This window comes from Dipodomys merriami, unplaced genomic scaffold (assembly GCF_024711535.1).
Source record: "Dipodomys merriami isolate MVZ:Mamm:240054 unplaced genomic scaffold, mDipMer1.0.p SCAF_103, whole genome shotgun sequence".
In the NCBI taxonomy this organism is placed as follows: Eukaryota; Metazoa; Chordata; class Mammalia; order Rodentia; family Heteromyidae; genus Dipodomys; species Dipodomys merriami.
The window spans coordinates 2,168,101-2,192,723 of record NW_027202305.1 but is presented as its reverse complement, the minus strand read 5'-3'; the positions used below and the strand labels follow the sequence as shown (position 1 = coordinate 2,192,723).

Here is a 24,623-nt window from a genome sequence, read left to right as displayed (position 1 = left end):
CTTTTTGGTTGGTGCTGGTGGTGGTGGTTGTGGGGCTTCAAATCAGAGCCTAGACACTGTCCCTAAACTTTTTTTGCTCAAGGCTAGCGCTCTACCACTTTGAGCCACAGCTCTACTTCCAGTTTTCTAGTGATTAATTGGAGATAAGAGATAAGACTTTCCTGCCCAGACTGGCCTCAAACTGTGATCCTCAGATCTCCGTCTCTTTTTTTTTTCTTTTGTCAGTCGTGGGGCTTGAACTCTGGGCTTGGGTGCTGTCCCTGCACTCTTCAGCTCAAGGCGAGTACTCTACCGCTTGACCCACAGCACCACTTCCAGTTTTCTAGTGGTTTATTGGAGATAAGAGTCTCACGGGACTTTCCTGCCCAGGCTGGCTTTGAACTGTGATCCTCAGTTCTCAGCCTCCTGTGTAGCTAGGATTATAGGCATAAGCCCCCAGTGCCTGGCTAGATCTCAGCCTCTTGAATAGCTAGGATTACAGGTGTGAACCACCAGCACCCAGCTAGTATATACTCTTACTCCATGACTTTCTCTTGTAGTTCAGACCCATATTTTTAGGTGCTGATTTGATTTTTTCATATAGATGGGAAACAAGGACCCCAAAATCAGTGCAAGTGACCTTTCACAGACCGATAACCTCTTTCTTTTCATTTTTGTTCTAGAAGGTAGGTACCTGCTCTCCTCCTCTGTGAGAGGGGGACATGAGCACGCTGGAATTTTTCAGTAACTTCTTCAAACTTCTGTTTTCGCTGTTGAAGTATATGTTCTCTAATTTGGTATTCTCTTTCTTCTTGTTCTTTTCGTTTATCTTCAAAAGCTCTATTCCAAAAATAAATAAAAAGGAATAGTAAGTTAAAATAAAAACTTAACCCAGAAACATAGTCTTAAAACACTGTCCTATTAATAAGTGTTTTGTAGTATGGAATGTTGCGTAAGTTACGTATGTCAATCACGTTCACTAGACATGCTGCACAGACTTGCAAGAGGGAGAAGAGCAGGTCAGAGGTTTCAGGGTGGGTGGCGGGCAGGGATGGGCTGTGCCAAGAGTACCTGCAGTTTCCACCAAGGCCTCTCGCCCTTGGAAGTTGTATATATATATAGTTTTTGTTTTTTGACAGGGCCTGGGCGCTGTCCCTCAGCCCTTCAGCTCAAGGCTAGCACTCTACCACTAGAGCCACAGCACCACTTCTGACTTTTTCTGCTTATGTGGTGTTGAGGTATCGAACCCAGGGCCTCATGCATGCAAGGCAAGCACTCTACCACTGAGCCACCTTCCCAGCCCCGATATATATATTTGGGAAAATGCTAGCAAGAATATACTAAGAAGAAAATAAACATGATTTCAAGCAGCTGGGGGAAACAGCCAGCATTTAATTTTGGAATGTTTCCTACTGACCACCACTGGGAACAAGAACTGAAGGTGTCAGTGTGGATGACAAATGGAGAAAATAATACTTTAAGAAATGTTGTGATCACACTTTAGTACATAAAACATACTTAGATGAAAATCTGTCACCATCTTTATCAAACACTTGGGTCATGTACTTTTGGATTCAGAAGTTAAAAGGTATAGATAAACAATAACAGTGAAAGGTATGAGATACACAGTAAATAAGAGTAATTAATTTCAACCACTTGAATAAAGAAAGTGTTAAAGAGAAATACGACGTCAGAAAAAATTACAGGTAGACAATTGTATCTTCCCACGTGTGGTTTGCAGCATATATCCAGTGATGCAGTTAATAAACTCCAGGGATTTTCTGTTACTTGGGTGTTATAAGAATGCAGGAGGGCTGGGAAGGTGGCTTGTGGTAGAGCGCTTGCCTTGCATGCATGAGGCCCTGGGTTCGATTCCTCAGCACCACATAAGCAAAAAGGAAAAAAGCCAGAAGTGGCGCTATGGCTCAAGTGGTAGAGCACTAGCCTTGAGCTGAAGAGCTGAGGGACAGCGCCCAGGCCCAGAGTTCAGGCCCCACGACCGGACCCAAAAAAAAAAAAAAATGCAGGAAAGGCAGGGAAAAACAAGAAAAAATACAGAACTGCTGTCTTTATTTTTATTTTTATTTATTTATTTTTTTTTGTCGGTCATTGGGCTTGAACTCTGGGCCTGGGCGCAGTCCCTCAGCTCTTCAGCTCAAGGCGAGCACTCTACCACTTGAGCTACAGCGCCACTTCCGGTTTTCTGGTGGTTTATTGGAGATAGGAGTCTCACGGTCTCTCCTGCCCGGGCTGGCTTTGAACCGAGATCCTCAGATCTCAGCCTCCTGAGTAGCTAGGATTACAGGCGTGAGCCACCAGCGCCCGGCTGCTGTCTTTATTTGTTTAAAACTAAACATGTTAAGCAGCAATTGGATAGTTTTATTTTACTTTGCAGTTTATAAAGCTTTTTAGTTTTGGGAGGAAGTTATTAATCTGTCAATCACATTTCTGCCCTTCCAGTTTCTTCCATTTTTGTAAGTAAATGAATGAGGATTGTACAGTAGGAAAATGATATAAAGCAAATATTAGAAATTAAGTAATCATAATTTTTAATCATCACAGTGTGATACTGAAAATAAAGATATTTAATCGTGATTTAGAGCTGTGTCCATGGCTTAACAAGGAAAGACTATCACAGTTACAAGTCAGCAAACTAGACAAAACCTGCTATCTTGCTGCCTTTGCAGAAAATCAGTAGCACAACTGAAAAAGCCATTTGAATCTTGATCGGTGTTTTACAAAGCACTGTCATGACTGGATTCGCAGCGCGTTACGAAAGGAAGACCCGATGCCTCCTCGCTTGCGCTTTCTATACTTCTGGAGAAAGCACAGTGACTCACTTTTTTCTCCGGTTAGACTCCATAAAATATTTACGAGCTTGGTTTCGACATATTTTTTGTTGCTGCAGTAATATTTGACGCTCTTCTTCTAAGTTTTTCTCTAGATGGATTTTCATGTCTCTGATGCCAGCAGTAAGTTAAGAACAACAGTTTAAGTCTTCAGTGGGTATGGTGATGAGCAGACAAATATAATTACCACCTGTGCTAATGATGTAATGGTGTTTGTTTGGAACATTAGTGTTAGTATATGATCAGAAAGTGTTTTATATAAAAATTCTTTAACTGGTATTGAAATATAAGGTATACACCACTTTCTCTGGTGTGGGAGGGGATTACTTTTAGAAATCATGAGCTCAATAAGGAGACTGCTGATCTTTATTACACAGATATTTGAAAATTTACTAATGTTACTTTCTTAAGCAGGTATATAAACAAATGAAAGGCTACATTTCCCTAGTATAAAGTAGACAAGCCGGGTACCGGTGGCTCATGCCTGTCATCCTAGCTACTCAGGAGCTGAGATCTGAGGATCTCAGTTCAAAGCCAGCCAGGGCAGGAAAGTCCTCGAGACTCTTATCTCCAGTAAACTACTAGAAAACTGGAAGTGGCGCTATGGCTCAAGCAGCAGAGCGCTCACTTTGAGTTGAAGAGCTGAGGGACAGCGCCCAGGCCCAGAGTTCAAGCCCCACAACCGACAAAAACAAAATAAAATAAAAAAATAAACCAGATGAATTAAATGTTTCAACTGATCCTTTAAAGTATCAAATTAATATCCAAATATTTAAAGATCAAATAACTTATTTGCAATGTTTGGAAATATGATTTATCTATTTACTTATAGGCTAAGAAAAAAACACACCTGGACAATCATATATAGTCACGTGTTAATGCAAAAGTTCTGAGAGAAGAAATGGCATATTTTGATTATCAGTTGAAAGTTATCATATATAACTATAAACTTTCCTAAAATTACTAATATTGTTTTTGTTTTTTGCTTGGTTATAGAGGCCTGAGCGCTATCCCTCAGCTCTTCAGCTCAAGGCTAGTGTTCAACACTTGAGCCACAGTGCCACTTCCAACCTTTTCGGTTTATGTGGTGCTGAGGAATTGAACTCATGGCCTCATGCATGCAAGGCAAGCGCTCTACCACCAAGCCACCTTCCCAGCCCCTTACTAATATTGTTGACTTCCCTAATTTATTTGTTTTGATTACCATGATTTATCAGTGTTTTTCTCTTGTTATTTTGAATGAAAACAGTCATTGCCATGTAATTATTCAATGACTCATCACTAAGTAGAAACATGTGCAACTATACTGAAGGTAGCCCTTGTATGGAGTCTTTTGATTTTGCTTAGGCTTGCCTTGGTCTGTGATCCTCCCTTTTGGACAAGTACCTGGCATTATAGGCATGCAATACCCCTGGAGGTCCTGGGATTTGAACATAGGGCCTCATGGTTGCTAGTCAGGCACAATACAGCGTGGGCCCTTTTTGCTGTGGATATATTTGAGATGGAATCTTGATTTTCTTTAAATTTTTTTTTTTTAACTAGGATTAGACTGAGATCTTCCTATTATACTCTCCAAAGTAGCTGAGGTGACAGGTACATACCAACACACCCAGTTTTTCTGTTGAGTCTTCTGAAATTTTTGCTCAGGGTGGCTCTGAATCACAGTCCTCCCAATTTTAGCTTCCTGTAGCTAGAATTACAGGTGTTAGCCGTGATTCCTGGCTCTTAAACAGATTAAAATGAAAGCACTTCTCTCCCTCTATCTCTACATATATAGTTTTAATATATATGTAATACACACACATATATTATATAAAATTATATATAATCTTTATGTATACTAGCAAAAATATAAGCCAACACACATCTGATTTTATTTTTTGGCCTTTTGGTTGTCTACTGATCAGTAACAATTTGTTTACTTTAGCTATATATTATGTATATTTTAATAATATAGGAAGTTATCACAATTCTAGAATAAAGCACTTTTATGTTCTTGAGCCGGTCCTAGGGCTGGAGTTCAGCCTGGGCGCTTCCCTGAGCTCTTCTGCAGGAAGCCAGTGTTCCACCACTTGGAGTCACAGCTCCATTTCTGATTTTTTGGCAGTTAATTGGAGATTAGAGTCTCTCCAAGGGACTTTCCTGCTGTGCTGGGTTTGAATTGGGATCCTCAGATCTCAGCCTCCCGAGTAGCTAGGATAACAGGCATGAGCCACCAGTGCCTGGCTAGAATAAAGTCTTTTGGGTAATATTCACCTGATAGAGTAGTAAATTGCTGATGTATTCATAATTTGTGTGTGTGTGTTTATGTCAATGTTCACATGACATTTATTTAAAAAAATGAAAATGATGAAAACACATATGTTTTTTCAATGAGCTATTTCCCCTGTATTCTGATTCGAGACAAATTAGTGTCACAGTAGTTCAGTGCTCAAGAAGCTACAACGTCAAGGGGATGAATCACATTCATAGACTACCTCTGAAAAGGCAATTTAGGGGAGCAGCAAGAGCAAATGACAAACCCCTAGGGGTGAATAATGGAGATGAGAGGAGCCATGAACTCCTGCTGCAAGGTCTGGTTCATGAACTTGGCTCAAGGAGGAGAGGCAGAGAAGCCTGAGTGTGTGTCACCTCTGTGGAGCTCTGCGCCCACACCAGTCTTCCTTAAAAATGAAAGCAGCAACCCCAAGTTGGAGACAGTGCGGTTAAGCAAAAGGGGGAAGGGATATTCATGATCAGTTTGGAAAGGGAAACTGTTTCCTGAGAAGGAAGATGGTGGTTTCGACGGACCATCCCTGCCAACTCTGAGAAAAGACGGCACCCTAATTATCCAAGGTTCTGGGAAGGAATAGCAGGCTCCACTTCAGTTTTCTACAGTGTCACCCGCACTCAATGTGGTCTCACTCAAATCTTTGGGAAAGCTCAGAACTAAGCGCCGAGTGTGAACGTCCCGGTACCTCTCCCTCTCCAGGGCCGTCTCAGGCCGGGGCCTCTTAGGACAATTCCGATCACTGGCCGTGCGCGGCCTCCTGCAGGGCCATGGTTAGCTGGGTGGCCAGTGGGTAATGTGCCTGGTGGCCAGGCAGCTCCCCAAAGGACACGTCCCACCCGCAAGTCGGAAGGAGGGTGTAGCAGGGGTGGGCGCACAGCTGGGGAGGGGTGCTACGGGACAATGGCCCTCCCACACCAGGGGAGGGGGGTGGGCCAGGCCGCTCCCAGCCGACCCTGCCCCATCCCCGCCTTGACCCGCGCCCCCCTTTACCCGCACCCTGCCCCGGCCCCCACCCAATCCAGACCCGGCCCCTGACCCCGATCTAGATCTAGACCCAGCCACGGCCCCAGGTCTAGATCTAGACCCAGCCACGGCCCCCAACCCCGATCTAGATCTAGACCCAACCATGGCCCCCACTCCAATCTAGACCCAGCCACGGCCCCAGATATAGATCTAGACCCAGCCACGGCCCCCAACCCCGATCTAGATCTAGACCCAGCCACGGCCCCAGATATAGATCTAGACCCAGCCACGGCCCCAGATATAGATCTAGACCCAGCCACGGCCCCCAACCCCGATCTAGATCTAGACCCAGCCACGGCCCCAGATATAGATCTAGACCCGGCCACGGCCCCAGATATAGATCTAGACCCGGCCACGGCCCCAGATATAGATCTAGACCCGGCCACGGCCCCAGATATAGATCTAGACCCAGCCACGGCCCCAGATATAGATTTAGACCCAGCCACGGCCCCGATCTAGATCTAGACCCGGCCACGGCCCTAATCTAGATCTCGACCAGGCCATGGCCCCACTCCAATCCAGACCCACCCAGCCACGGCCCCAAATATAGATCTAGCCCCAGCCATGGCCCCCGATCCTGATCTAGATCTAGACCCGACCATGGCCCCCACTCCAATCTAGACCCAGCCACGGCCCCCGACCCCGATCTAGACTCGGCCACGGCCACATCTCTGGTCTAGACCCGACCACTAACCCTGATCTAGACCCAGCCCCCGACCCCGATCTAGACACTGCCATAGCCACAGTCCTGATCTAGACCCGACCCCTGACCCGGCTCTAGACTCGGCCACAGCCCTGATCTAGACCCAGCCCCCATCCCAATCTAGACCCGGCCATGGCCTCCTATCTAGACCCCGACCCCGATCTAGACCCAGACCCATCCCAAACGATTCCCGGCCATGGCCCCCGGTCTAGATCTAGACCCCGACTCCGACCAAGACCCGGCCCCCGCCCCGGCCTCCGCCCGCAAGGATACAGGTAGGTGCCGGGCCGCGGCCGCCCGCAGCTCTCGCGGCCGTCCGGGCCCAAGCCCAGAGCGCCCGGCCTCGCCGCCGCCATCCTTCACCTGGGCGCCGCCGCCGCGCTCGCCGCGGGCGCCTCCGGCATGGCAGCCCCGGCCGCCGCCTCGCCCGCACCCCGCCCCGCCCCGCGTCACGGGCGCCCGGGGCTCGGTCGTGGCAAGCCTGGCTTCGCGGCGGCACTGGCGGCTGCAGGGGCGACGGCGGCGACCGAGCTTGGCGAGAGCGGAGGCTGCGGCTGCGACCTCGCCGCGGCCATCTTGACAACCAACGGACGCCGCGTCCTTCGCGACGGAATCCAGGGGGCGGGCCTCCGCCCCGGAAGCCAATGGAAGGAGGCGGCGGCGGGGCTGGCGCCAGGGCAGCCAATGGAAGGGTGCGAAGGCGGGGCTGTCGCTCGGACAGCCAATGGGGGGCGCCGGCGCCGGCGCGGAGCTGCTCCGCGCGCCGGGGGTCCCGGGAGGTTTGCGGAGCTCCCCTTGCGCTGGCGCCGGCCCGGCTCTGCCTTCGCGGAGCGCGTGTTTTCCAGGGGGTGGGGGGAGTCGCGGAGACCGAGTGGAAAATCCCCAGGCCCGTGTTACCAGCAGGAGCCGAGCCGACGTTTTCCGGGGTAATTTGGGCGTGCTCTGTTCAGTACGGAGTCGTCCCGCGGGGCGGGGCGCCGCGTGGAAATTTCCTCCCCTCCGTCCTCCCTCGAGGCCCCCCGCCCCGCCGCCCCGCCCCGCACCGCCCCGGTCACGGAGGCCCCGAGGCCCTCGCCCGCCCCGGCCTCGGGCCGCACCGTCAGCCGACCGCCCGAGCGGAAGTCCAGATGCGGGGGGGGGGCGCCGCTGTCGCCCCGGCCTCGGTCCCGGTGCAGCCTGGGTTCCAACCGTCGGACCCGCGCTGCGGGGCCCGTTCAAGACCCCCGGCCCCCGTCGAATGTCCCTTCGTTGTTGGGCTTCCCAGCCGGAAAGCCGGACGGACTTTGTGCAGACTTGAGTGCACGTGGGAATGCGTCCGTCCGTCTGTCCGTCTGTCTTCCCCAAGTCCCACGAGGAGCCCAGCTGTCCAGCGCGAGCACGCGCGCGTCTGGCTGGGACGCGCTGTCTGGTGCCTGTTTTCCTGTGAACGCAGGCAGCCCGGCACGCAAAGGCGGTGAGCGCGCCCCGGGTCCGCACCCCGGGCCCCGCACCCCCCCCCCGGCCCGCACTCCCGGCCCGCAACCCAGGCCCCGCGCCCGCACCCCGGGCCCGCACCCCCGGCCCGCACTCCAGGCCCCGGGTCCGCACTCCCGGCCCGCACCCCAGCCCCCGGGCCCGCGCCCCCGGCCCACACCCCGGGCCCCGCGCCCCCCGCCCGCGCCCCGGGCCCGCACCCCCGGCCCGCACCCCTGGCCCGCACCCCCGGCCCACACCCCGGGCCCGCACCCCCGGCCCACACCCCTGGCCCGCACCCCCGGCCCACACCCCGGGCCCGCACCCCCGGCCCACACCCCGGGCCCGCACCCCCGGCCCGCACCCCTGGCCCGCACCCCCGGCCCACACCCCGGGCCCGCACCCCCGGCCCACACCCCGGGCCCCGCACCCCCGGCCCGCACCCCGGGCCCCGCGCCCCCGCCCGCGCGCCCGCCGGTTTGGACGCAGGCCCGGCCTGCCGCGAGCCGTCTCCCCGCGGCGGTCCTCCGGTGGCGTATTCTCACTTCCCTGAAGCGTCAGCTCTTTTTTGCCGCGTGGTCAGCCGGAAGCCCCAGCCACGTGGTCGCGCAGTGGTCGGCGGATCCACTAGCATTCAGGGTGGGAGGGAGGCACCGGCCCACACGCCCCGGCCCAAACCGCCCCTGCCCCCGGCGAGGCCCGCCGCTGGTGTGTGCTGCTGGTGTGTGCCGCTGGTGTGTCCTGGTGTGTGCCGCTGGTGTGTCCTGGTGTGTGCTGCTGGTGTGTGCCGCTGGTGTGTGCTGCTGGTGTGTGCCGCTGGTGTCTGCTGGTGTGTGCTGCTGGTGTGTGCTGGTGTGTGCTGCTGGTGTGTGCCGCTGGTGTGTGCTGGTGTGTGCTGCTGGTGTGTGCTGCTGGTGTGTGCTGGTGTGTGCCGCTGGTGTGTGCTGGTGTGTGCTGCTGGTGTGTCCTAGTGTGTGCTGATGTGTGCCGCTGGTGTGTGCTGGTGTGTGCTGCTGGTGTGTCCTAGTGTGTGCTGCTGGTGTGTGCTGATGTGTGCTGCTGGTGTGTGCTGGTGTGTGCTGCTGGTGTGTCCTGGTGTGTGCTGCTGGTGTGTCCTAGTGTGTGCTGCTGGTGTGTGCTGATGTGTGCTGCTGGTGTGTGCTGCTGGTGTGTGCTGGTGTGTGCTGATGTGTGCTGCTGGTGTGTGCTGCTGGTGTGTGCTGCTGGTGTGTCCTAGTGTGTGCTGCTGGTGTGTGCTGGTGTGTGTGCTGGTGTGTGCTGGTGTATGCTGCTGGTGTGTCCTAGTTTGTGCTGCTGGTGTGTCCTAGTGTGTGCTGCTGGTGTGTGCTGGTGTGTCTTGGTGTGTCCTGGTGTGTGCTGCTGGTGTGTCCTGGTGTGTGCTGGTGGTGTGTCCTAGTGTGTGCTGCTGGTGTGTCCTGGTGTGTGCTGCTGGTGTGTCCTGGTGTGTGCTGCTGGTGTGTCCTAGTGTGTGCTGCTGGTGTGTCCTGGTGTGTGCTGCTGGTGTGTGCTGCTGGTGTGTCCTGATGTGTGCTGGTGTGTGCTGCTGGTGTGTGCTGGTGTGTGCTGCTGGTGTGTCCTGGTGTGTGCTGCTGGTGTGTCCTGATGTGTGCTGGTGTGTGCTGCTGGTGTGTCCTGGTGTGTGCTGCTGGTGTGTCTTGGTGTGTGCTGGTGTGTGCTGCTGGTGTGTCCTGGTGTGTCCTGGTGTGTGCTGCTGGTGTGTCCTAGTGTGTGCTGCTGGTGTGTCCTGGTGTGTGCTGCTGGTGTGTCTTGGTGTGTCCTGGTGTGTGCTGCTGGTGTGTCTTGGTGTGTGCTGGTGTGTGCTGCTGGTGTGTCCTGGTGTGTGCTGCTGGTGTGTCTTGGTGTGTGCTGGTGTGTGCTGCTGGTGTGTCCTGGTGTGTGCTGCTGGTGTGTCCTAGTGTGTGCTGCTGGTGTGTCCTGGTGTGTGCTGCTGGTGTGTGCTGCTGCTGTGTGCTGCTGGTGTGTCCTAGTGTGTGCTGCTGGTGTGTCCTAGTGTGTGCTGCTGGTGTGTCCTAGTGTGTGCTGCTGGTGTGTCCTAGTGTGTGCTGCTGGTGTGTGCTGGTGTGTGCTGCTGGTGTGTCTTGGTGTGTCCTGGTGTGTGCTGCTGGTGTGTCCTGGTGTGTGCTGCTGGTGTGCGCTGCTGGTGTGTGCTGGTGGCCCAGCTGACCGCCTCAAAGGGTATTTATGCATTTGCTCACTGGAGGGGAATCCACAGCGCGGGAGGCCCACCCAGGCCCTCCAGTTGGTTTAATATCGGTTAGAACCTTGCCAGGCAGCGGCCTCACTCTTTCCCTGTTGTCTTCCCTGAGGCTATTTTCCCCCATCATCTACAGAAGTCGATTCTTGCTCGGTAGCAGTTTTCTGAATCTATGTCTCAGCAAGCTGTAAAAGAACCAAGAATTTTAATGCGCAGGTTATTCAAATGGCGAACGCTGTGTCATCTTTACTTCAGTTACACAAGACTTCAAGGAGAAGCTTGAAATGAAAGCTCTGTTCCTGTTACGGATGATTCAGGTCATCAGTGTGTCAGTGTTGGAACTGCACACAGAGCCAAGCGAAATAGCAGTAGAGATCCACCTACAACTTGATTCCTTTGGTTTCCCATTGCACGGTGTCTACGTGTGCCCAAAAGCTGAAGCCATTTAATCCCCACTCTACAAGGAGGTAATTAACCTGTAGAAGGTTAGGTCACAGTAAGGGGGTGATGAAGTCCAGATGCTAACAGGGCGGCCTGTAGTCCAGCTGCCACTTTTACATAGTGAGTTCTGAAGAGAGAGATGTATCTCTTCATGAAGCAAACATTTGTGAGCATACTGTGTATCAGGCACTAGCTCCTACTGTGAAAACTGTGGCATGGTCCTCAGTCGGAGAGATGGAGGAGCAGCATCCAAGTTAGGAAGTTTTACTTTACCTTTTAGTTTTAAAATAGTAATTTCCTAGGCATGTTTCCAGAACAAAGAGAAGGAGCCATTTTCAAGGAAAATTTTAAGCTATCATGGACATGAATCTAGGACCACCCAGAAGATAGTAATTTTCAATAGCAACACTGTTGGTTGCATAAGCAAATTCTAAGCAGTATATCTGTGAACATACAAATCAATCGGAATCATGTAAATTCGGTGTGGTTCATAGGATGATTAATGGTTTAGCTAAACACAAAACATACGATGTCTGAATTACCAGTTTTGGATGACCTCACTGAAACACTTTTACTTAGTTTTGAGAAATAATAACTAATGTAATATCCTCCCCTCCCCATCAGCCAGTTCTACTGCCTTACTTTTTTGTGTACACTGTTTCACAGTTATTGAGATACGTTGTAAATTGCCCTTTGAGAGGCATTTTTCACTCATTGGCTGATGTTCTATCTCCTGAGCCATACCTTCAAACCCTTTTTTCTTACAAAGATAAAGTCTGATTCACAAAAAACTAGACAAATTTTTTAAAAAAACATGCCTTAGCTGACAGTCCATTGCCTTTCTAGCAAAAGCATGGACTTGGGGTGTAGAGATGAAACATAAAAAGTCTTTCTATGGCCAAAAGGAGGGCAGCTCTCTAGAGGCTGCCTTGTTTTTCAGATGAAGGGTGGAGAGAGCCTGGAAACCAGCAAGTCTTGGCTTCTATTTTTGTTGTACACCTTCCAGAAGTTTCTAGCCCAAGACTACGGGGTGTAGTTCTTTCCACTGAGATGGGACTGGTATTTGAAGAAGTGTTTTCATTTATCCAGGAAAAGCATAATAACTCCATCTCAGGCTTTATTCTGGTGGTTGAATGTATGTTTTTATTTGTGGAGAAGCCATCCAAAGGCTCTGTGCTCATTATCCTGTGGTAAAAATCTCAGCAATATTATTTTAGCTATGATGGCCTTGTGAGTTAAGAGGCTTATCAGAAGTTTGAAAAGGCTAATTATTCCGTGAAATATAACTTATGGGACAATTGAAATGCTTATCTCAAAATGTTGAGACTGCTTAAATGCTATTTTAAACTTAACCTGTGAACTTTTCTTTCTTTAAGAAAAGCTATAGGCTGGTGGCTCACGCCTGTAATCCTAGCTACTCAGGAGGCTGAGATCTGAGGATCGCGGTTCAAAGCCAGCCCGGGCAGGAGAGACTGAGACTCCTATCTCCAATAAACCACCAGAAAACCAGAAGTGGCGCTGTAGCTCAAGTGGTAGAGCGCTCGCCTTGAGCTGAAGAGCTGAGGGACAGCGCCCAGGCCCAGAGTTCAAGCCCCACGACCGACAAAAAAAAAAAAAAAGAAAAGCTATAGGCTTTTGGTTAATAATATTTAAGTACCATGAAATGTATTTAGCATTATTTCAAAACCAATTTCTGGAGTTTCATACTTAAAACAAGAAAAAAGTGTAAGAAAACCAAAAGAAACTAGTTATTTAATTTTGCAAAACACTTGCTAACATTTAAGAGCCTCATTTCAACTTGAATTTTTGAAAACATGGCATATCAAATATTACAGAGGTTAAAAGAAAGATCAAGAGTTTAAAATAGAGCTGTGTGACAATGTTTATGTCTTTTGGGGGCCAAATACCTTTAAATACATAGTGATTGCTATAATTCCCAGTAAGTGTAAATAATGAAAAATTGATTATTTCATTTAACAAGCCATTAAAATATATAACTTTTACCAAATAATGTTTCAATATCAAAGAAACTAACAGTGTGTCAACAAATACAGATAACCTTTGGAATGAACTGTAGTTGGTCTTTTAATAATACCTGTTTGTTTATTTATTTTGCCAGTCCTGGGGCTTGGACTTGAGCCTGGGCTCTGTCCCTGAGCTTTTGCTCAAGTCTAGCACTCTACCACTTGAGCCATATCACCACTTCTGGCATTTTCTGTACTGAGGAATCAAACCCAGATCTTCATGCTAGGCAAGCACTCTACCACTAAGCCACATTCTCAGCTCCAGATACCTGTTGATTTTACAAAGCAAAATTCCACTTTTTCTTTTTTTTTTTCCTGATAGCTTTCAGATCTCAAAGCACTTAACCTTTAAAATCTTTAAATAACTTGTACAAAAGCAATAAGTCTCTCCCTCCCTCCCTTCCTTTCCTCCTTCCCCTCTTCTTTGTGTATTAGTACTGGTGCTTGAACTCAAACCTTGCACTCTCTTTTGGCTTTTATGCTCATGGCTGCTGCTCTACCATTTGAGTCACACCTCCAGTCCAGCCTTATGCTGGTTAATTGGAAATAAGAGTCTCACAGACTCTTCTTCCCAGGTAGGATTCCAACTGTGATTCTCAGCTCTCAGCCTCCTAAATAGCTAGGATTACAGATGTGAGCCACGAGCTCCTGGCTCTCTGTTTTCTAATAATTGGTGGCAAAAAAAAAGTCCATTTTGCTAGAAATGTAGATATCTCAAGAAAGTTCAAATTGCAAGATTCATTGAGGAGGGATGGCTCAGCCTTTTATTACTCACATGGATTTGCAAGTGTGAAAAGGAAAGGCCACAGAGTCACAGGAGTGGAAATGATCCTTAAATTATTTTGGAATTTGGGAAGAAAAGGCAGTAGAGTTACTAAATTAACAGATATGTGTTATCCATGTCCAAAATTTACCCTAACATCTATTTATGGAAATTTGAACTTATCAGCTCATATATTTTATGTCCTGAATTTCAGTCTTTCCTAGGGTCTTACTAGGAGTAGATCATTTTTATGCATTTTTATTTTTTTAATGTATAGGGTTCTCTAGTAGTTAATATTGTAGAAGAATGTACCTAATGCAAAAGATGAAAGTTAGAGTCATGACACGGTTTGTAAGGAAGACTGTGACAAATCCTGTGAGATTAAAGCTAAAACTGCAAGAGAAGAAAAACATTTCATGTGTAGTGAGTTTTAACAAAATAGCCATAATTACAAAGCACTGCAGCTTTATTCCAGGGTGGACATGGAAAGTGCGCATTAGTGGTTTGTCTGGGTTATTTTATATGTATCCTTATCGTCGTAGGCCAGGTACTTTATGCATTTGACACACAGTAATTGCTTAATGAATATTTGGTAAATGAATGGATGGGTCCGACCCTATGGTGTGAACGGGCCCAGACTGAAGGGGAAGCGAGGGCTCTGGTGGTGGCCCGTTGGTGGTGTTAACCGCGTTCATCCCGGTGGTGTTACCGCAGTTCATCGGGGCTGTTCTGCTAGTGCGCTGCACTGGTTCACCCAGGGCTGTTTTCCTGCTGACCCCGAGGACATCTCACCTTTGGTTCTTTTCAGGGAGGAGAGGGGGTTATACAAACTAGAATATTACATTAAGTTCAAAATAAGAAATGTAGGAGGTGTAATACAAAATAGGCAGCAAAATAACAAAAAAAATGTTTTCACATCAAATGAGAGAGCTCCTGCATCACTGCAACCATTTTTTCAAATATTTCTTTTTTTGGGGGGGTCATGGGGCCTGAACTCTGGGCCTGGGCACTGTCCTTCAGCTCTTCAGCTCAAGGCTAGTGCTCTACCACTTGAGCCACAGCGCCACTTCCGGCTTTTTTCTTTTTTGCTTATGTAGTGCTGAGGAATCGAACCCAGAGCCTCATGCATGCAAGGCAAGCGCTCTACCACTGAGCCACCTTCCCAGCCCCTCGAATATTTCTTTTTTGAGATGAAGTCACTACATAATTCACAGTACTGTGGCATAGTTAGACTTAGCTAAAGTCACAAGCATCTTTTAATCTTCACAATGATAGTCATCATTACCTTAACGTACTTAGCTTGTGAACGCTATGACCTTTAACAATAAAACTGTTTCTTACAAATCGGGTGACGTGTATGATTCTTTTGCTTAGTATCAGCTGTTCCTTTTTTCTCATTCCCTCCCTCCCACTGCGGCCCTTGAATTGCTCGTCTATTCCCTCAATACCCAGTGCAGCTGATGAGCCCCTCTGCTGTGATTTTTCACCTGCTTTCCACTGATTCTGCACTGCCGCCATTTTTTTGGCCCGTATTTATGTATGTAGAGGAGGAAGGGGTGAGGAAAGTGGAGCAGAGGCTCGGGCCTATTCTGATCTGTCAGAAAGGAACTTCAGAAAGCTCACTTCAGCATGGCTGGTTCTTTGCACAGCACCAGCAAATGCAGTTTATTTTTTATTAACAATGTTGAACTGGGTGCTGGTGACTCACGCCTGTGATCCTACCTAATCAGGAGGCTGAGATCTGAAGGTCATGGTTTGAAGCCAGCCTGTGAAAGAAAGTCTGTGAAACCCTTCCCTTCAATAAACTACTCAGAAAAGGCGGCAAGTTGCACTGTGGCTGAAGTGGTAGAGCACTAGCCTTGAGCACAAAGAGACTCGGGGACGGTGTTCAGGCCCTGAGTTCAAGGCCCAGGACCAGAAAAAAAAAATGTTGGGAGCCAGGGGTATGGCTCTGTTTGTAGTCTAGCAAGTGTTGAGGCCCGGTGTACAAACCCAGCACAGCCCTCCCAACAAGAAAGAATGTTGAAACAGTTGTTTTCATGGTTAATCCTATGCTAAATGCAACATATGCTAATTAAATATACAGTTATGACTTGATATAAATTAGAATATTCATGTTTATACATTTATCCCAAATCATATGAAATTCTTTATTTTTCACCATGATTGTTTCCAATAACTATAATATTTAGCAGTATTTTTATTATGGTTAAGGAAATCTGCAAAATTCTATTGTTTGCTACACACGAAGTACCAAGAAACTCCTGAGGGATGCAATGAAGAAGCAACAAGCCTCTTTGGATTCTTTATCCAATCAAGTACAGTGTTTCCGCAGCGTGCTGCTCTCTGGTGAGCACAGTGACTCACAGTTAGCTGCAGGTGTAGTCATTTCAGTCTTTGGTGCACTCATGTTCAGATGTCTGTTCGTTAAGTGCTTATGTAGAGGAGGCACCATGGAGAGCCGTGGGCAAACACAGTGAAAACATACCTGCACCCCAGGGATGCCCAGCCAAGCGGAGAAGAAGCGCTTAGCTACTGAAATAGCAGATGCTGTTAGAATGAGAGCCCATATCCGGAGTCATGAGTAATGAATACATGTTTTTTAAAAAAATTATTGTTATTATAAAAGTGATGTAAAGAGGGATTCTAGTTATATAAGTCAGATAAAGAGCACATTTCTGCTGGGTGCCAGAGGCTCATGCCTACACCCATTTGAGGTAAAGTTTTCCTTTTATTACACAAAATGTTTAGCGACTTCAATCAATATTATGGTTTTTAATTGTTTAAAAAATTTATTATTTATTGAAAAATTTAAAACACATTAGTAAGAGTTGTAGATTCAGTATTTTGGATTTCGGTTCCAGTGCCCAGACCTTGACTTAGTGGGAGGCCCTGGCCGAGGGTACCTTGCTTTTCCACTGAGTTCTGTTCTTGCAAGTACAGTTTATGCTAACCTTAAAGATAGGAAAAAAGATAGCTGCAGAACTATACAATATCAATTTTTAGCCTACAGAGATTGGAAAATAATGAGGTACTTTGCTTTGGAGCTTACTACTTTGGGTTTATTGTGATTGCACGTTCTTTTGATGATAAGCGATTTCATATGATTGTATAAGACATGAATAATTTTATAAAACCTCTTATTGGAGTTCCAGGAAGATCTCCCTCAGTGAGAGGACCCATTCTTCAGCTGAGACCCTCTACATCTGCCCCGAGCATTCTGTACTGGGATTTGGAGTAGAAATTTCCACCAGACACTGATGTGTGCACTGATGGGTGAGGTGTGTGCAGTCATATGTATAGATATGATATGTGTGTATATATATATGTATATATATATTCTGGACACTTACTTCATGCATAAGAAAGTTGGTGGTGTTGCACCTTTATTAAGAATCTGTTGTCTGCTGTCTGTATTGTTGGTTATCCTGTTTGAAGAAAAAGAACAAATAAAACATGGCCAGCAAAAAAAAAAAAAATCTGTTGTCCATTAAAGTATCATTCTAAGTAGATACTATCTGCTTCTTCTTTGAGTTAAGATATTCTTGACAAGAATATTCAAAAATTTGGAACTAAGTGGGAAGTCATTTTAAATTACTTAAATTCTTTTGCCCGCAGATTCAAAACTGGATCTGAACAGCTGCAGAGAAGAAGGCGTCTTAATTTTACTTAGGGTGCGATGCATAACTAACTCTTATGTGGCAAAGCGTTGCTTCCCCAGCTTCCGCCACACATTTTTGGGTCTGTACGTGGGATGTTTCTGAGGAGAATGATTGCTCTCGTTTCTTCCCTTGCACTTGGATGGGTACCTGCGGGACATTTTTCACAGCACCAGCAGATGCTCCTGTGAGCGCCGCAGGCGGAACACACGTCGCCCTTTGTGTCTGAGCACAGGCCTTCAAGGTGTGTGTGGGAGAGGATCAATCGAAGGCCAGCAGAGGGCGTATTCAACATTTTGTAATGTTATTCCTGAGCAGAAAAAACGTAAGCTGAAGAAGAATAGGGTAGCTTTAAAGTGCTACAATTATGCATTTGAAAGAGTGATAAAGACTACCATTAAGTGAATTATGTACTTATGTAAGATTGTTGTTTTTAAAAATAATAGTACTATTTCTAGAGGTTTAAATCATTGTTGAAAAATTTCAGTGGGACGCTCTTCTCTTTCTCTAGTCTTTGAATAAAGCATGAATTTCATAATGTCAAATAATGAAAATAATTGTGTATCATGTTGGTATTTCTGGGCCTCTTTTAGGTAATGTGTGACATGGATTTCAGAGGATGTGGATGGACTGTGATACAGAAGAGGATTGATGGGGGAGTTGACTTCCAAAGATTATGGAGTGATTACCTGGATGGGTTTGGAGACCTTTTAGGTCAACTTTTATGTATTTCACCTCAATATTAATTATTCTCTTCTGGTTTTGGTATGTCTATAGACTATAGTTAAAATTAGTTAAAATTTCATTACAAATAAGCAAATCTATGTGAATACCAAAATAGAAATTAAATTATCCTCCCCCCCCACATCAGTTTTTTAACAGTCTTCAATTGATGTCAAAAGGCCTCCTCCTCCTCCTCCTCCTCTTCCTCCTCCTTTTTTGTCAATTGTGGGGCTTGAACTCTGGGCCTGCGCATTGTCCCTGAAGCTCTTCAGCTTAAAGTTAGCACTCTATCACTTGAGCCACAGCTCCAGTTCTGGCTTTTTCTGTGTATGTGGTACTGAGGAATTGGACCCAGGGCTTCATGTGTGCTAAGCAAGCACTCTACCACTAAGCCAACATTCCCAGCCCTTACAAGGAGTTTTAGAAGGCATTTGGCTTATGGTCAAATCATGGCCACAGTACAGCATGCAGCCCATTACTGTGTTTGATTAGCATTATCTTCGATTTCCCACAAATGTTCCCTCCTGAGTTAAGCAGTCATAGATTGACACAGGCTTCCAATCGTCATTTTTCCTTACTTCATGCTGTTTTTTTAAATTTAATTTTATTTGTTTTTATTGTGAAAATACTGTACAGAGGGGTTACAATTACATGGGCAAGGTAATGAGCACATTTCTAATCAAGCATTGTAGCCTCCGATGCTGTTTTCTTTAGGGTGATGGTACTACCTCATTCTGACTACCTCATTATTAATCAAAACGCGTACCTCTTAGTTAGTACCTAATTAAGGCAGGTACTTCTCATCCAGATGGAGACTGCCTTGTCTTTGGTGTAGTTAAAAAAAACACATTGGAGATGAAGGAAACCACCATGTTCAATCTTAAATATGAAGTTGGAATAAAGAGGAAAGAAGACAGAGGCCCTTGAACTGAAGAGGTAGACTGCCGCGTAACACCGCCTGGACTGAGTCCACTCAATTCCTAGCTAAAAGGCTCCTGTAAGCCCTGGAAAAGGACTTAATACCTTAGTTATAGTTTTAAGCGGGTCAGTGCAGTTGTATTATCCTCAGACCCTTTGGAGTTGTTTTGTCTAGTTTCTTTTCCCTTCTGTAATTTCTGAGGATATCTGCACCTGGCTGTGCCAGGGTATGTAGAAGAGCCTTGGCTGGAATGTGAATGGACAACCACGACGCCTGAAGGGGGCGCTCTACAACTCCCGTGAGCTCACGTTCAGTTCCAGCATCCTCCCGGACTGGAGGAAATGAATGATTTCAACTGAGTCATGTTTAGGCTTTTTTTTTTTTTTTTTTTTTTTTTTTTTTTTGCTGGTCCTGGGGCTTGAACTCAGGGCCTGGGCACTGTCCCTGAGCTTCTTTGTGCTCTACCACTTCATGTGTAGTAATTAACAACAAAATAACCATACTTACAAAGCGCTGCAGCTTTATTCCAGGGTGGACATGGAAAGTGCACATTAGTGGTTTGTCTGGGTTATTTTATATGTATCCTTATCTTCCTAGGCCAGGTACTTTATGCATTTGACACACAGTAATTGCTTAATGAATATTTGATAAATGAATGGATGGGTCCAGCCCTATGGAGTGAACGGGCCCAGACTGAAGGGGAAGCGAGGGCTCTGGTGGTGGCCCGGGGGTGTTCGCGCAGTTCATCCGGGGCTGTTCTGCTAGTGCGCTGCACTGGTTCACCCGAGGCTGTTTTCCTGCTGACCCCGAGGACATCTCACCTTTGGTTCTTTTCTGGGAGGAGAGGGGGTTGGACATAAGAGTCTCACAGACGATCCTGCCCCTGTTGGCTTTGAACCCTCAGATCTCAGCCTCCTGAGTAGCTAGAATTACAGGCCTGAGACCCTGGGGCCTGGCTTATTTTTAGGCATTAAAAAAAAAAAAACCCCAGCAATTTACAGGTTGAATCGCCTGCATTTAATGGGACAAATTGTTTTGTTACCATCACAATGGTTTTGTAAATTTCTGTTGACATGCCCCAAGGCAAAACTTGGCTTTTCACTTAGTCTTTAAATGAGCTCTTGAATTTGACTTGGGGAAGCAGCAGTCTGATCTTCTCCAGTCTAACGGGGTAGAAGTAGGAAGACTTTTCTCTTTGTGGTAAACACTGATAATTTGAGTGAGGCCAGCCATTCCCTGTGGTTATTTATGCATCTCGAGTCAGTTGCTAAAATGCAAAGATAATGGGTTCCTTTTATTTATATTTAAATACATTCAAACCAAGCTCTCTCTCTCCCCCTTTTTTTTTTTTACAGAAGAATTTTGGCTAGGACTAAAAAAGATTTTTTATATAGTAAGTCAGAAAAATATCAGTTTTGTGTTGTATGTGACTTTGGAATCTGAAGATGACACCTTTGCTTATGCATCCTATGATAATTTTTGGTTAGAAGATGAGACAAGATTTTAAAAAATGCACCTAGGAAGGTATTCAGGAAATGCTGGTAAGTTCTGTATTTTTATTGTTATCCAAAAGACTGAAATAGTACGGATTCAATATCAGGCAGAGATAAAAATAATGTTCTTTTCTATAAATACATATGTATATTTACATATCACACATGTATATATGACACACAATTGGTAACAGGGTAGGCTGACACAGTCTGGGGCTTTGAAGTTCTGTTCTAAACTTTGGAACACCAAATGACTTTGTTATGCTTTATATTCTTTAAAACCATTTGCCATTTGTAATCTCACTTCTCTTTTGGATGGACACCCAGTTGGGAGGGTAATATTCCCATTTTCTGAGAGGCTGACAGAAGTCATAGAGCGTAAGAGCCAATTGCTCCCCGTCCTCTCTACTGGACAGAACAGAAACCTGAAACTTAAATGATCGGCCCAAGAGTCCAAGTTGATAGGACAAAGTAGTGTTCTTTCCATTCTATTCTGGTCCGTTTACTCATTTTCAAATAAATTTAACTTGTTAGAAGTTGGTATGCTTGGCGCTAAGTTTATAATTAGTTCTGGAATTCTATAGGTATTAGAGTGAAGAGTTGTTGCTGACAGTGGTACCTTGCTCTGTATTTTCGGGGTTACACATTAAAAAACAAATTCTGTGTTCCCAGCCCTTTGATCACAATAGAGAGGGTAAGAGAGGAGACACTAGAGACAAGAATGCTGATGGAGTTTGGGTAGTAACGGGGTGGGGGGGAGGGGAAGAGGAGAGGTAGGAGAGAGGGGGAGAAAGGAGGGAGGGAAGTTTTAGGAGAGGGAGAAGGAGGGGAAGACAGTGAAAGAGAGAAGAGTGATTCCAGCTGATGACATGTAGACATCTCCATGGAAGGGCAGCTCTCTCTGATGCGCATGCCCTGCAGAAGCCGATCAGCCACTCTCGGCCCGATGCCACGTGTTGAGAATCACCATCACCGCCTGGCCATGGAGAATGGCATCGTGTTTGCACATGGCGTTGGCAAACAGCAGCTCCGTGTCCGGGAATAGAGGGAGGAAGATGACGGGAACAGAGTGGCCTTCGAGGGGCTAGTGTCCCGACTTCAGGTGGAGGACGGAATTCAGATATTTAAAGCGACAGCATAGAGTTCTCAGTGCTTCACCTCTCTCCGTGTAAAGAACTAGCTAAATGTGGAAAATGCTGTGTCAGGGAGTACAGACGAGGTTCTCTAGAGAAACCAGATCTAGTGAGGCCATTCCATCTCTAAGAGCACGCTTTTTCCACCACGGGACCTTCAGAGTTGGCCGTGGTTGTTAATAGCTTTCAGCTGTCGCCCACATACTCTAATCAAAACAGTGAGGGAAACAGGTGCCGGCAGAAGGTAAGGACGGAGATACAGGTAAAACAAGGGGTGCATGTGGGCACACCGTGGCTTTGGCTTATTAACTTTGAGCAAAAATAGAAGTATAAGCTTGAGCATTTGGCCATCACAGTTGTTTCATTCAAAGTACAAATATTCCTGATAATGAAACTGGAGAGAGCTTCCTGTGGGTTCTTGGGGACAACGGTGCCCCGGTCTCTGACTAATGAGCGTGGTGGGGGCGAGTGAATGTACTGTACTACTTTTCTCTTTTTGGGGGGGGGTCCGTTATGGGGCTGAACTCTGGGCCTGGGCGCTGTCCCTCAGCTCTTCAGCTCAAGGCTAGCACTCTACCACTTTGAGCCACAGTGCCACTTCCAGATTTTTTCTTTTTTGCTTATGTGGTGCTGAGGAATCGAACCCAGGGCCTCAGGCATGCAAGGCAAGCGCTCTACCACCGAGACACCTTCCCAGCCCTTCTGTACTACTTTTCAAGGAATATTTTTAAACAGATGGTTAGGTATAATCTGTCAAGGAGGCCATATGCTATATAATCTTTCTGATGATTCAGTTTTTTCCAGGGAAAGTATTCATGAAATCATAAAATTTAGGGACTACTTGCTAAGCATTATGTTTCTAATCTGAACTTTAGAAAGGTATTGTAGTTTGTGAGAACTGTATTTTATTTTCATATATATATATATATATATTTGCAATGTATGTCTTTTATTTCCTATCAAGTGCAGAGACAGAGTTTTAATAATTAGCAGAGCTGGGGATATGTATGACTAGTGATTTTTTTTTCAGGCTCTTCAAAATATTTATCTCAAGAGGTGCCAAACATTTAGAAGGATAATGAAACATAGACCTCGATATCCCTTTGTGTTTTACATAGTGCTTCAGGCATATTAGTCAAATATTTTTGGATGTGAGTGGACTGTAGGTGTTATGGGTTTGCTAAGAACTTTTTAGTTTCCTAATTTTATGGACTTTTACTCTGGTTGCTTAGTTGACTGAGTTGTCTTGGCTAAGATACTTAATCTTTGGAGGCATTGTGACTAATAGTCATACACACAATGTACAGTGTTAGCCCTTTGAAAACAATTAGCTCATGGAGAATGTGAAAAGCCATGAAGAAAAGCACACCTCAGGAGTATACTTGAATTTTTCTTGAGTGAATTAGGTCTTCTATATCAACTTGATGGCCTTTAACTAAAATCAAATAACTTCTAAAACTATGGATGTTTCTTCTTTTGTATTTTATTGTGATTACCAGGTGATGTATGGAGGGTTACAGTCAGATAAAGAGCACATTGCCACCCCTTCTCTCACTCTCTCTGTCTGAATCTAAGTTTCTCAAAGGTAAAAATCTTGCCTGCCTCTTTGCAAATTGTTTCCCTTCCTTAAAGTATCCAGCATTGTATCAGTCATTTCTAAGTATGACACGTCTGTACCTAAATTATTCGCCTAAGTTATTTAGTCTATACATTTCATTTTGATTAGCATATCTATTTTAGGACATCTGTCAGTTCATCATCAAACTTTAGCATATTGCAGTCTGGATGTGAGAGATTTTAACAGAGTCAAAAAATAATTTAAGCCTTATTTCTAGATGTATTTTTTTTTTTTTCATAATGGACTGGTGATAGATAATTCTGGAATTAAAAAAAAATCTGTTTTACTTCGGTGATGCCTTCTGGGGTCTCACAAAAGTCCTTCAGTGTCCTTCAGATGTTGACAATAAGGGTTGTCACCCCGCGTGCCTGCCATTGGTCAGTCTGTGAAGTGCTGCCGGCGCCTTCATAACAGCACTGGCTGGTGGTTCAGCCAGTGGGGCAGTGCAAACCTCAGTGGCATCCCTCCCTCCCCTGGGAACGCCGCCCGGGCTGGCATCCAGTGGACCATGGGGACCAGAGCCGTCTCCATGAACATCCGAAGGACTCACAGTCCTGATTTTAAGTAGCCTCATTTTAAAGTACAGTGCTGGCTCCAGAATTGTTTTTTGATAATATATTAAAGATTTTGCATGGTTTCCCCCTTTTCTTTAAAACTTAGGGTTTTAAACAGGGTAGCCAAAATATAACTATCATGGATATTTTGGTATTGTGAATTTAGAGAACTTCTAGAAAAAAAGCATTTATAACAGAAATCATGGCACATTGTATTTCTTTTTACTAACTTTATGAACAATATGCCATGTGGTCTGTCTCAAGTGAATCATTTCTGATGTTTATGGTGCTTTTCAAGGATTTTTTTTTTTTTTTTGGTGCCACTCCTGGGTTTGAACTTCAGGCCTGAGTGCTGTCTCTGCGCTTTTTTGCTCAACACTAGTACTCTACCACTTGAACCATAGCACCACTTCTGGCTTTTTCTGAATAGTTTATTAGAGTTAAGAGTCTCATGGACTTTTCTGCCTGGGCTGGCTTTGAACTGCGATCCTCAGATCCTAGCCTCCTGAGTAGCTCAGATAACAGGCGTGAGCCACCGGCCCCCAGCAAGGGATAACTTTTTATGTGGATGAATATAATGGCTTCAGGTTTTGAGAATTTGTAACTATATCTGGACAATGCTACAATATGTACCTGTACTGCGTTTCCTGTCAGAATGAAATGTCAGCATTTCCATGTTTGCACAGACACTGCAGAGTGATATCATTCATCGTCTTGTGACAGTTTATGTATCACTGGACTGAAGGAATAGTCAGGAAGCACAGACATACCCACACACGGGC

At 46.2% G+C, this 24,623-nt stretch overlaps 1 protein-coding gene, 1 long non-coding RNA gene and 1 pseudogene across 7 annotated transcripts in view; 2 read left to right on the top strand and 1 right to left on the bottom strand.

The window, feature by feature from the left end:
- The window catches only part of LOC138809861 (centrosomal protein of 126 kDa-like), a 35,231-nt gene extending 27,830 nt beyond the window's left edge, over window positions 1-7,401 (bottom strand). For all 5 annotated transcript variants that reach the window (XM_069996926.1, XM_069996918.1, XM_069996923.1 and 2 more), the window contains exons 1-3: window positions 7,100-7,401; window positions 2,820-2,939; window positions 674-819 (exon numbers count right to left, since the gene is read on the bottom strand). In XM_069996926.1, the coding sequence (XP_069853027.1) occupies window positions 674-819; window positions 2,820-2,939; window positions 7,100-7,182 (349 nt within the window). In that variant the 5' untranslated portion in view covers window positions 7,183-7,401. The remainder of the gene's footprint in view (window positions 1-673; window positions 820-2,819; window positions 2,940-7,099) is intronic.
- A 252-nt stretch (window positions 7,402-7,653) lies between these two features.
- Window positions 7,654-17,017, top strand: LOC138809892 (uncharacterized). Of its 2 annotated transcripts, none has more exons than XR_011366971.1 (3): window positions 7,654-7,752; window positions 10,770-10,981; window positions 16,892-17,017. It is a non-coding gene; the product is annotated as an uncharacterized lncRNA (long non-coding RNA). The 2 variants fall into 2 exon arrangements; XR_011366967.1 differs by lacking the exon at window positions 16,892-17,017 and adding an exon at window positions 12,332-12,887.
- A 671-nt stretch (window positions 17,018-17,688) lies between these two features.
- Window positions 17,689-23,855, top strand: LOC138809619 (angiopoietin-related protein 5-like; annotated as a pseudogene).
- Window positions 23,856-24,623: the final 768 nt, after the last annotated feature.